At 37.0% G+C, this 13,718-nt stretch overlaps 1 protein-coding gene across 4 annotated transcripts in view; it reads left to right on the top strand.

Moving 5' to 3' along the window:
• The window catches only part of DPP4 (dipeptidyl peptidase 4), an 81,427-nt gene that overhangs the window by 19,112 nt on the left and 48,597 nt on the right, over positions 1–13,718 (top strand). For 2 of the 4 annotated variants that reach the window (XM_074337130.1, XM_019727294.2), the window contains 8 exons: positions 3,130–3,225; positions 3,622–3,713; positions 5,050–5,130; positions 6,350–6,402; positions 6,520–6,592; positions 7,394–7,514; positions 11,414–11,574; positions 13,546–13,649. In XM_074337130.1, the coding sequence (XP_074193231.1) occupies positions 3,130–3,225; positions 3,622–3,713; positions 5,050–5,130; positions 6,350–6,402; positions 6,520–6,592; positions 7,394–7,514; positions 11,414–11,574; positions 13,546–13,649 (781 nt within the window). Of the gene's footprint in view, positions 1–3,126; positions 3,226–3,621; positions 3,714–5,049; positions 5,131–6,349; positions 6,403–6,519; positions 6,593–7,393; positions 7,515–11,413; positions 11,575–13,545; positions 13,650–13,718 lie in introns of all 4 variants that reach the window. The other 2 variants (XM_074337128.1, XM_019727293.2) reach the window with 1 other exon arrangement.

Below are 13,718 nucleotides of genomic sequence, written 5' to 3'. Positions count from 1 at the left end.
GAAATTCGCTTATCTAGATGTTTCACAACTGTCTTCCAATGTGCGCTGCTTATCAATTGGCAAGGTGAAAAGCAAGGAACATTTGTTGCCTACTTGTTCCAATTTAGCAGTGCTGTTCTGGGACTGGGTAGCCTGGAGGTGGATGCCAACTTGCAGGGTCACTGTAAGGAAGCTGAGTGAACCTAACACAAAACCAGGGTGGCCTGGGCCTTGCACGGATGTCTTTGGCCATAGCAATAGTGAGGTGTCAATGTCAATATCTGGAATATCAGCAGATGGATCAAAATCCATTATGAGCAGAAAGGAGTGTGAGTGTGATAGAGATGATGGCTTTAGAAAAGCTATGGCCTGAGGAGAAAATGAGCCCAGCAGTCTCTGAAGAGGGCAAGAGAGGATAAGTACTCAGTGAGGAACCCATCATGAATGTGAAGAGCAGCACTCTGGGCAGCAGATGACATCACTGGGACTTTTGCCTCAATTATGCTAATATTCCAGGTGTGTGTTATTTGGAAAAATGTGAGCAAATACCCTTATGTGAGACAGCATTTAAATGAGATAATACTGTATGTGATCTATTATAGATACTCAATTCATTATCTTCTTATGAAATCAGGAGTCAGTGATAAATGTGTTGATATGTCTACTTCATTATAGATAGACGATAGATAGATAGATAGATAGATAGATAGATAGATAGATAGATTAGATAGATAGATAAATGATAGATAATCTTAGTTCAGGCTGCTATACCAAACTATCACAGACTGAGTGACTTAAACAACAAACATTTTTTTCTCACAGTTCTGGAGGCTGGGAAGTCTAAGGACCCAGCAGATTCCGTGTCTGGTATCAGGTGAGGGCCTGTTCCCTGTGTGCTCACCTGGTAGAGGGACGAGAGAGCTCCCTCGAGTCACTTTTCTAAGGGCACTAATGCCACTCATGTGGGCTCCACCCTCGTGACCTAATCACCTCCCAAAGGCCCCACCTCCTAATAGCATCACATGGAGGGCTAGGATTTCAGCATATGAGTTTTGGGGGAACACAAACATTCAGGTCATTGCAACACGTGTGTGTGTGAATTGTTCTCTCTCTATAGGGCTATCTAGATATATACATCAGCAGGTAATATTAGGACCGCGAATGTCTATAACCATTTATACTTTGAATTATACTAATTTTGGGATGTGTTTTATATACATTTTAGGCTAACAGGTCTTGATAGCAGGGTATATATCCTCAACTGTATTTTCCCAATAGTACTCAGTTTATAGCTATTTGATGTATGAAATGTATGAAAGGGTGATTGGATGAATACAAACAACTGAGGGCATTTAATGATGCGTGTTGGAAGAAAAACAATGTCAATCAACAAAAGTGTTTTGTGTGCCCGCCTACTGTGGCACAGAACAGTGCTAGGTTGGTGGGGGGGAAAACAAGGCCCTACGTGACCTCACTGCTAGCTGTGTAGACCACACAGGTAGGCAGGTAAGCAAAGAAAAGTAGTTATCAACAGAAGTTATTGTGACCAGAGCCAAATAAGTAGTGTGGGGGCCAGAGTCAGAGGGGCAGAATTGAAGTCTTCATGATAGAGGTGGGAGCTGCAGGGCAGAGGATTGTGATAGCTGAGGAAGCGTTTGAAGACATTGCAGGGAAATGGCTTAAGACAAGAAAGAGAGGTGGCAAAACCTCAGAAGATCGATTGGGTTCAGTAGGCAGGTCTGTGTGACAAGGTAAGAAGGTTCATGCAGGGAGAGAGCAGAAATGAGGGTAGCAAAGGAGTCTCATGTCAAATTGTGGAGGCCGCAAGTACCTGAAGAGCTTGAATCTTCCTATAGGCAATGGGAAATTATTAAAAGCTTTTGAGGAAGGGATCACCAGGATGAAAGTAGCATTTTAGAAAACTCATTCTAGTGATGGTGCAGCGGAGGGATTGTATTGGAGAGAACCTGATGGCAGGAATACCTGGGAAAAAAGATTTCACAGAAAGAATCAGCAGGATTGATTGGATGGAGATAATGGTAAAAGAGAAGGACACATCAAAAATAGTTTTCAGACTTTGAATCTGTGTCACCAGTAAAAAAATATAAAATCATACAAGTTCCCTAGGGAAAACTCGTTTTTGAAGAAAGACAATTATTTTAGACAGGGTAAATATAGGATTAGTGTGAGACAAGTCAACTAAAAAGACCCAACACAGCACCAGAAATGTGTTTGGGGTGCGGTAGGATAATGAATAGAGATTTTGTCATTTATTTAAATGGAAAATATGACGAAACCCAGGAAGTCACATTCTCTGGAGTTCCCTGGAAGGAATAATATATATAAAGACAAGAGCAGAAAGCTGAAGGCTGAATATCAAAGCATCTCTACCTTAGAGGGCAATGGAGAAAAATAGAATCAAAGTAGGAGACGGAAAAATAATGGTCAGAGAGTTAGGAGGAGAACTGAGGTGTCACAGAATCCAAGGGAAAGGTTTTATGAAAACTTCAACCAAGTTAAGGAAAAGTGACTATAGAAATAAAGATCCCTGGATTGGGCAATCAGCATGTATTAAAGTTCTGTGCATTGCGAGAGAGCTTGGAAGAGGATCTCAGGGCCTCAAGAAACAATGACCTAGTTTCCTTTTGTCTACTATATGGCTACATATAGCTGTTGACTGGGAAAGTGCCTAGTCAAATTGGTATATGCTGTACTTGTAAATTACATACCGGATTTCAAAGATTTAGTATGAAAAAAGAATGCGAAAGATCTCATTAATAGCATTTAAATATTGATTACACATTGAAATGATATTTTAGATATGTTAAGCTAAAATAAATGTGCTATTAAAATTAATTTCATCTTAAAATTTTTTAAATATAGCTACTAGAAAATGTACCTACATTATATTTTCATTGAATGTCACTGATCTAGACCTTCATAATCAAGGTCACTAATATAACACGGTGAAACACACACTCCCAAATGCTTTAACAGTGAAATACATTTTTACTCCACCCACCCAGTTGTATTTTGTGAGTGTAATTCTGTATTTTGTGACCAGTGTAGATTGTAGAGATTCATTTATGTTATGCAAAACCTAGGTTATTCCATCTTACTGAACATTTCACTCTTTTTTTCAACCAGCAGATGATTCTACAGCTGACAGTCGCAGAACCTACACTCTAACTGATTATTTAAAAAGTACTTTTAGAACGAAGGCTTACAACTTGCGATGGGTTTCAGGTAAGGATTTTTCAGGGTAGGGGGTAGATTTTTATGCTTATGTTTATTCTAGTTAGGTTGTGGGGCACTTTTATTGCACTGAGAAGATATTCTTGTTTTTTAAAACCATATGGGAGAGTATCTTTTTCTACCTAGAATACAAAGGGAGCTAAGACAGAAAGAAAACTTAGCAGTTCTTTGATATATACTACCAAAAATTAAATGTGAATTGAAACCTTGACAATAATGATGGAAAAATGAATGCGTACTAGTGAAATAGTCATCACTTAATGTTTTTTCAACTTAGAAATGCTTATTTAGTACTTGTGTGAACTTGAATCTTAAATTTTTTATTGCATAATTTTTAGATGTTTAATAGCAGCTTGAAATATTGATCTAGCCATTTTCTCTCTTTAGACCATGAATATCTCTACAAACAAGAAAATAATATCTTGCTATTCAATGCCGAATATGGAAACAGCTCCATTTTCTTGGAGAACAGTACATTTGTATGTTTAATCACATAATTAATTCATACTTTAAGGAGATTCTGGGGATTTTTTTTTTTCATAACCTTTCAAATCCTGAGTACTATCGTTTCATGCTGTTGGACTCTCTCTGCAGCATATGGCACAGTGGATCTTTCTCTCCTTCTTGGAATGTTCCCTGCCTTGGCTACTTTTTAGTCTCCTTTGACGATTCCTCCTCCTCTGCCCATACTCCTAAATGTAAGTGTTCCCAGGACTCTGTCTTCATTTGCTGGTCTCTCGCCTCACTTTGCATGCTCTCCTTCCATGAATTTCATGCACTTCCACAGACTCAGCACTCTCCTTTCTGACCTTGATTCTCTAATACACCCTTTAAACATTAACTTTCTCCCAAGATCTAAACCTCTATTTCCAATAGCTTGCTTGTTTCTGCACATAGGTGGTCTGTGAGCATTTTTAACTTAGCATTCCAAGCTAAACTAGTATTTCCCCTCCCCTCTCATAGCAAACTGGAAGCATCCTATTCTTCCTGCATTCCCCGTCTTGGTAAATAGTGCTCTCCTCCAAATCACGTAAGCTATAAACCTCAGAATCCTCCGTGATTCCTCCGTCGTCCCCCACACTTAGCTACTCAACAAATGCTATCGATTCTCCCTCTGCAATGTTAAGTGTCTCTCAGATTTCATTTCCACTGTATTGTTCTGGTTCTAGGCCTTGCTTAATCTTGTGTTAGTGAGTACTCTGTGTCCCCATGTCTATACTGTAGACCAGACCACTGCATTGCCCAAGTCCAGGGCTGATACAACCTTCTTATCTCATCTCATCTCAGTCACTGTGTCACCAGAGCATCTTTATACCAAAAAAAAAAAAAAAAGATACAATTCTATCCTGTCCATATGCAAAAAAATAGTTCATATTTCCACTTCTTATATTTAGGTCCCAGCTATTTATCTAATTTGATGTCCTCTCACCTTATACTTTGCAGGATATACCCTATACTATATTCAGGTTACACCTAACCTTTACACAGTCTCTAAATATGCATGCCCTTTCCCACATCTGGGTTTTTGCTCCTGCAGTTTCCCCAGTTGAGAATGTTCTCTTTCTGTTTCTGACCCCCATACTCAGAACCATCTTTTCTTGGTTAGAATGAATCCTTCCCTCCTTGGTTCTTTAATCCTGACCCCCAACTACCTTACATCATGGTTATTTGTGTGGGGAAATGTGCCATCTCTCCTAGACTGGGGACACTCAAAGCATAAGCCACATGCCTAGACCCATACCCCTACATAGTAAGTGCTCAATAAGGTAGTCAAATGGGATTGTTTAATTGTTCTTTTTTCTACTTGACTGACAGGATCAATTTGGACATTCTATAAATGATTATTCAGTATCTCCTGATGGACAGTTTGTTCTTTTAGAGTACAACTATGTGAAGGTAAAATAAATGTTTGCTTACTGTCACCTTTAAACATACTATGAGTATGTTATTTTATAACTGATTTCGAGGATATGAATATTTAAGATTGGCACCTAAGTAATGTAACAGGCACTAAAAACTCATTATTTCAGCATCAAAAGGAGAACTAGTTATTGTCATTCGTAAAAGATAAGTCCATTAAATGTTTTAAAAGAAACTTATGTTCAGTGTTTTCAAATACTAAAAAGTATAAGCAATATTATAGATACTAAAGACATAAGTTAATAAAATAGAGCTTATAATGTAAAAGTAGATTTACATGTCTGACTTGTACAGCCAGTAATATAACCCCTTATTTTCTTGGCCTCAGCTTTACATATAGTAAACCTCTCAATAAGTATTTTCTTCAAAGAGTTAAATAGCTCATCGCCTAGAAGAGACTGCAGAGTGACCCAGACCACTTCCCAGCCTTAGATCCCACCATATACAAATCATTTTAAAGGGGAAGCCTCAGCACTGGTCTTCAACACCCTGAAAGAACACTCAGCTTCCTCCAGTCACCCCGCCCAACATCAAATTCTCACACATTCAAGCAAGGTTAGAGTTTAATCATACATCCTCTTCATGTTTAGGATAGCTGCAAATCACGGTAACTTTAACTGCAGCTGTTCGGTTAGTTGTGGTGGATTTGACAACAGTTGTCAATTATAGGAAGTTTCGAGACACATAGGAAAGAATAGAAACCTATGGAGATATTCTACATTGAAAAGAAAATACAAAACTGGGGATCCCCACCTCTGCCTTTTTTTTCCTAGAATAAATAACAAATACTCAGTGACCTTATTTCACACACCAACGCTGCTGTACTCAGGCCAAGTAAACCATCTCCTATTCCATTTCCCATTTGGGGATGGTGGCTCCCAATGATAATATTTACCCTGGATTCACTATGCTGGGCTCCATTTCCTGGACATGAAGACTTGATGGCTGTATTCTACTAAACTTATCAACTATGAGCAAATCAGAATCCTATGCCAAGTTTAACACATCTGTTACCAATTAATGGATTATTGTTTGTTTAATTCAATAGTTCCTAATGCTGTATATAGATTAAAATCACTTGAGGAATTTTAAAAATTTCCCAGTATGTTACTTTGTCTCTCATCTGGAGCTCCCATAGCAAGTAGACAAACTATCGATAATCACAGAAGCCTAAAATGTCTGTTTTCTTGTATAGAAATGGAGGCATTCCTACACAGCTTCATATGATATTTATGACTTAAATAAAAGGTCAGTGACTTCCTCATAAAACCTATTATGCTTTTCTAGTGTAATAATAATTTTTTAGAAAAGAAATTCCACTGTGATATATTCATTTGGTAATGTTTCCTTTTATCTTTTTTCCAGGCAGCTGATTACAGAAGAAAGAATTCCAAATAACACACAGTTGATCACATGGTCGCCAGAGGGCCATAAATTGGTTAGTGAGCCTCTTCTATTGTCAGAAAAATAATGGCTCAAATTTCTCATATGCAGAAGCTACTAATCCTGATACAGAACAGACACTTAGGATACAAAAACTTCACTATCAAATACAGAGTTATTGACTAAAATATTTTACTAGTCTAACATAGTAAATGCAATTCTTGAAAGTTTCTGAATTACTATTAGGGAATTGTTTATTTCCTGAGAAAATGCTCATTAAGCTCTTAAATTTTAATTTCTGTTGTACTTAGGTTTTGTTGTTGTTTTCCTGTTGCTCTTTGTGTTTTCTTTGTTTGTTTGTTTATGGCATGTCTGCTTTCTGCTAGTTCCGTGACCTTCCCAGTGTCACTACAGATATATTTTCATGTTCTATAGTGCTAAGAATATGTCAGAAGTCCAAAAGAATCTGAACAGGCTGATAAAGTGTGTATCTGTCGTTGAACTTCTCCTTCTCAGGAAGAAATACAAAGCATACATCATTCTGTAAAAGGGGTCAGTCTGCTAAGTTTTCTTATACACTTTAGCATCCAAATAGTAGCGGCTGTGAGCCTCTTCTTTTTAATACATTAAGAATGTTTTTAGGATTACTTTGGGTTATATCTTGTATACTGATAATTTAAGAATATGAGGAGAAGGGAGTCAATGACTTCATTTGCTCAAATTGAATAACCTAAGGTAATCATTACATTTGCATCCCAATATTATTTTAGGATAAAATAATTGGTAAATGTTTTTTAAACTTCAGGATAAAATATAACATGTTATTACTTATCAATATTATTTTTCATATTTCCAGGCATATGTTTGGAACAATGATATTTATATCAAAAATGAACCAAATTCAGCAAGTCAGCGGATCACATCGAATGGGAAAGAAGATGTCATAAATAATGGAATAACTGACTGGGTTTATGAAGGTAGAGACTTTAAAGCTTTTTCAAATCAGAAAATATGTAAGATTTTAAAAGTAGTCAAGCAGTTCTTTAAAATGGGAGAAAGTCCATGGCATTCAAAACAGTTGCATTTTTTAAAATGTCATCAAATCTCTTTTAGCACTCAACACTCGGTATCTCCTAGACAAGGATTTCTTAGCAGTAGCTAGTACTGCTTATGTCCTCATTGTCCCTCAATGCGCCCATTGTCTTCAGACTACTGCTACAAAGGGCCTTTTTGTGTAGGTAGCTTTTCTGCGTTAGCAGGGCGTAGAAGCCTCCAGATTAACATCAGATGTGTCTCTAACTGGGCCTATCTAACCCCGAAGTGACTAAGGAAAGCGAAGTATTCCAGCAACATTCCGAATGATGACAACATAATGTTTGGAGGTTAGGGAGTGGAGGGGGGGAAATACTTTCTATTTTATGTAAGATCTGTGTTCATTTGAACCTGGACAAATCATAAGTTTTTTTTTTTATTTTAAAGAAGGAAAAAATAAGTAGAAAGGCTTAAGAAAAAATGGGTCAAAAACAGAACTGCAAATGAGAAAAAGAATTATTTTCTCTTTTAGGATAAAGTGTTTTAGAAAATATTAGAAAACATTTTAGAAACTTAGACAATATTAGAAAAACCTTGTTTATGTCTCTAGTTGCCAAGGTAGCAGGCATTTTGAGACTGTTCCAAACGGTTCACAAAGTTTCTTTGTACTTATTAAAGCCTCCTCCTTATTTCATCCTATTATTTCTTCTTCATAGTTAAAAAAATTAATTTTTCTTCATTACTTAATGTTGGTTGAAAAAATAATAATAATAACCTCACTTTAAAAGAAAGCTAGATTCCCCTGGCCCAGAAATAAACTATTAAAACTTACAATGAAATTTACTAGCACTAGTTACAGAAATTGAAAAACATCTTCAACTCTTGATGGACAACACAGCACTGCCTCCACGATCCCCAACGTGAACCCGGGAAAGCCTCTTTCCAAAGTTGTGACCCAGCTCTCCCTCCAAACAGCTGAGCATCTCTAAGATAAGGACATCCCAAACACTACAGTCCTTTCTAAGGTAGATAATAGCTGGAGGGACCTCATTTTGCCTGTTCCTGACTAAGCCATTCACAAGCAGAATGGCCGCACCGCTCCAATGTAGTGGGCTTGTCTTTAAAAATGAGACTGGTTCCTACAAGGATATTCCTTCAATTGGTTTCTTTCTCCATATGTTGGATCCACCCTCTCCACTACAGCCACGACGAGTTGCTGGGATCAAAACAGAGTACATTTTAAGAATTGCTAGTTCATAGGTAAAAGAAAAATCAAAGCCCCAAGGTCCATGCGCCACACGGTGGAGGGACATTCGCAAAGGAGCCTCCATTCTGGAACTTGTGCCCTCCATCCTACCCCATGACCCCAAAGAGATTTCTCTCTCAGTATCTCTGGTTTTACTTTGTCTTATTTCATGATTTTCTAATTGATTATTACTTTAGTTATCGTGTCTTCTTTTTTTTTTTTTTTTTTTAATTAGTTTCAGGTGCACAAGACAAAGCAAAACTTGAATATGAATGTAATTTACCTAACCCAGAGCTCAAAATGAAAGCAAGTGTGAGCAAGTATGAGAAGGGATAGAGAAAGAAATAGTTTTGGAAAATGGAGCACTCCTTACCCTCTTGAAGTAGTACTGTTGACAGTGGGGGGGTGTGGGTAATTCAGTGCAGTTCACAATGAGTGCTAACCATCTGCGAGGTGCTGTGCCAGGTGCTAGGGACACAAATGCTACTGAACTGCTGCTCTCAGGGAATTCAGGCCAGAGAGGGAAACAAAGAGGCCAACAAATAATTGTCATGGGGTGACTTAAATGCTCTATTCAGGGGAGGACTCTAAGTCCAGGGAATACGTAAGGAAGGTCAGAGTGGCGGGATGAAAGGCATCAGGGTATGGAGAGGGACGTTCAGAGTGTGGGTGGAGGGGGTACCACAGACAACCATGCCCACAGACAGCTTTGTATCAGAAGGGCTGGAAATCTTTTCTTCCCTGTTTTCTCCATCCTCCCTACCCATGGTCCCTTCATTCTCAGGACTTTCAGTTTGACCAAAAGTAGTTTTATAATAATAGTTTTAATGATCATGGAGGTGGAGAAATATGTTCTGTGCTCCAAATAACCACTAATTCAAAACACAGAACACTACGTGCTACCTGTACTTACAAGAAATTTTAAAAACTGCAACCTTGCTGTAATTGTATTCACTTTACGTAATTGCGTCTTGACCTTAGACTAGAACCAATGGATAGAAGCCACAAGGAGTGACACATCAACTCAGTATATGAAGAAGTCCTTAGTGGGAAAACTCCTTGATTTGGAATTGCAAGGCCTGTGTTATAATATCTGTCCCTCGTTCACTCAATCCTTCTCAGCCTTAGTTGCTTTCTCTGTAAAATGGGCTATGAATAGACTCACTCAGGGATCTTTGTGAAGACTAAATTAAATCAACATTTTGTAAATTCTACATTGCTACATAAATGATATAAAGCAGTCAAAGGGGGATCAGGCTGCCTTAACAAGTACAAGGTTTTCTGTTACTAGAAGTTCAGAAAAGAGGCAGGAAGTGACAAGTAGAGTAAAAAGCAGGGACTCACACCAAACAAGTCTGGATTCATTCTTGATTCTATCAATTACTGTCCGTGTGACCCTGAGCAAATTACTTATTGTCTTTAAGCTTACCCACCTTTCTTTGCTCATGTGTACAATGAGTTATTGAGAGGATTAACTGAGATAATAGATGTCAGTTGCTTATCAATGACTGGTGCATGGTTAGCATTCATTATATGCCCCCTGCTCACCATGATTATTATTATATTGTATTATTGTTATTATTATGGTAACTAGTACTACTATTGTTATTATTACTGAAAAGAAGCACTTGGGAGAAATTTGTAAGGAAGCCTCAAGAATCAGAAAAGTGATTGAAATAGATGGTTTCCTTTTCTAAGATTCAAGTTTCTGTGCTTTTGTTCTTACCCTTACACTCGCAGCGGAACGTGAGATTTGTGGATTAAATCACCATAAAGGACTAGGAGTCTCTCTGTATCTAGTCTACTTGAATCTTCCATCCCCAGTTGGTAAAAGAGGTTCTGGCATTTTAAGACCCAGAGGTTGGGAGTCCCAACAGTAGACTTCATAGTATGTATAGGAAGGAGCTACCTTTGCTGGAGATTGAGAACGAGTTCAACAGTGTTACAGAAAGCAAGACCTTGCCTTTCTTTCGTATCACTCTTTGACCCTCTTTCCTCACCCATCAGTTTATACAGCCAAGGAGGGTGTTAATCCAAGGGAGTCTTCAGTTTTAGGCTAGGCAAAGAAGATATTTCTCAATAGGGGTCTCATGGAGCTCCTTGCCATTCTAAATCCATCCTTTCTACACCTTGTTTATGCCAAGACTAGTAAACTCTGGGCACCATATTGATTTAATAGCATGGAGCCACACACCACCCACCTAATTGGGGAGAATATGCTGGCATGTTGACTATTACAAAATTAGAAAGGAGAATCAGCCCCTTGTGTGAAATTGACTTTTAGTATGTTTTAATGGCATAAATTTAGAGGCTCATAAGATAAAGAAAAACATATAGAGCTTATATTAAATATTGTGTGCTAAAATATTCTGTAACAGTCCAACGGATTACTTATTTTTGCAATCCAAATCTATCCTTGAAGATTTTATTTTTATTCATTTGTATTCCTCTGATTTTGGAAGCCCAGCAAATGCAAAGTGATTCATTAGTTGAACTCTACTGTAATTACTAAAGCTAATGAGAACAATATTTTGAATGCCAAAGCCAATTTATCAGCTACTTCTTGTAACAGAACAATTTATGGTGTTTTTTTTTCAGAGGAAATCTTCAGTACCCACTCTGCTCTGTGGTGGTCTCCAAACAGCACTTTTTTAGCATATGCCCAGTTTAACGACACCCAAGTCCCACCTATTGAATTCTCCGTCTACTTTGATGAGTCACTGCAGTACCCAAAGACTGTGCATCTTCCATATCCAAAGGTCTGTGCTCCTATTCATATAGTGGTTCTGTGATTTGATGGGAAAAGAATGGTTTCATTTAATCCTTTCCTGCTAATGAAAATATTGTCAGTCTCTCTTCAACAGCTTGCTGTGATTACTCTTGCTGAAGTCAACAGCATCTGGCAATTTTAAAGTATTTTTATTATCCCAGGAAAGAGTGTGATTTAAGGTTTTGTAATTTCTCCAAAAACTTTGAGGAATGACAAGCCGAAAAAGATGGGGAAAATGCTTTTGAAAGAGGTAGGGGAACTGAAAATGTTTGAATGGAGGAAAAGAGAGGCTATAATTGAATCACAAGCTCATCTCATTTGTAGAAGTTGGAATGTGCCCTAGATGAAGTTGAAAAGCTTGGTTATGTATCAGGTTGTATTACTAATTAACAGATACATGACTAGTTTTAGTGGTTCTATTATAGATTTGGCACTAACGTAAATTTCACACATTCTACATTTGGAATAATAGTGTCATGTCTTGGTTTTCAAGGCTGTTCTCCCGCTCCGGGATACATGTTTATGAAAATTGAAGAGCTTTCTTAAGCAGTGTAAGCTGAAGAAGAAGGGAGTTTAGCAAGGAACCACGATTCTTCACTAGTATCATAATAATAATGGCCACAATATTGTCCATAGGACAATCTAATAATAAAGAGTTTTTTTGCAATAAGAAATTTGGAAAAAGGGACTTTCTTTGTTTGTTCTGTTTACCAACTCACTCAATTTGTTTTATGAAAAGCTGCCATTTTAGGAAGACAGGGGAACAGGGAAAGTTAAAAGAAAAAAAAGAGATCACAGACTAAATATGGAGATATATTTCCAGTGAAATGTTATTTTTTGATGAGTGAAACTGGCAAGAAAACAAATAAACCACAAATTGTTCTTACTAAAAATATATTATTTCTAACTAATTTGTCAGTCAGATCTATGTGCATATATAAAAAGATTTTATAGATTTCTGTCATACTATTTATTGTAAAGTTCCAACATGGTAAACCTGAATTTGGAGTGAAAATGATGGCTTCCTAATTAACATTATTGGCTCTTAGTTGAGGGAAACTAATTTTCTTTGTGGACTATGTCTTTGGTTGAACCAAAGGAATTCTTCCTAGTGGTCAGCCAATAGACTTCTTGCCTTCTGGAGTCAGGGTATATTTGCAAAATAACAATTGGTTTCATGAAATGCACACTTGTTTGTATGAGTATATAAAAATTATGAATATTTATTATTTAAACAGGAATGTTTTGGGCCTTCAAGTCATATATATATATATATATATATATATATATATATATATCTCAAGTATATATATATATATATCAAGTATATATATATATATATAGCAGAAGTCATATGTGACTTGTATTCATCTTTTGTTATCAGCATATATTGAGTATTACAACTTCAATAGTTTTTTCCCTTTCTTAAAATGTGTGTACATTTTTTTGACATCGTGTGTGTGTGTGTGTGTGTGTGTGTGTGTGTGTATTTCTGCTTGAATATGGAAAGGTTACATTTCATGATTCTCCCTTATGTTCATTTTATCAATATTGTTTGATTATAGTTGTCTGAGTATTGTAACTTTATAGTATATATTAATTTAATACAGAACATATAATTAATTTAATGGTATATAGTAAACTATTAAATTGATTAACTGCATGGCTATAATGAAGACAGTTTTGTACAGTTTTTTTTTTCTTTTATTCAATTTATTGGGTGACAATTGTTAGTAAAATTACATAGATTTCAGGTGTACAATTCTGTATTACATCATCTATAAATCCCATTGTGTGTTCATCACCCAGAGTCAGTTCTCCTTCCATCACCATATATTTGATCCCCCTTACCTTCATCTCCCACCCCCCACCCCCCACCCCCCAGTTTTGTACAGTTTTAAACTTGTGCAATGATATTATATTTTTGGTCAATACCAATTCCATGATTGTTTTTTCCTAGGCAGGAGCTATGAATCCAACTGTAAAGTTCTTTGTTGTAAATACGGACAATCTCACCAATGCAGTTCCTAAACAAATCGTTGCTCCTGCTTCTATATTAATAGGGTAAGACTCTTGACCCAAATGCGTGGGTAGTTTCATAACTCCCAGGGAGAATATTTTAAAAATGAATAG

Source organism: Rhinolophus sinicus, linkage group LG01 (assembly GCF_036562045.2).
Source record: "Rhinolophus sinicus isolate RSC01 linkage group LG01, ASM3656204v1, whole genome shotgun sequence".
Classification (NCBI taxonomy): domain Eukaryota; kingdom Metazoa; phylum Chordata; class Mammalia; order Chiroptera; family Rhinolophidae; genus Rhinolophus; species Rhinolophus sinicus.
This window is presented reverse-complemented; position numbering and strand designations above follow the sequence as displayed.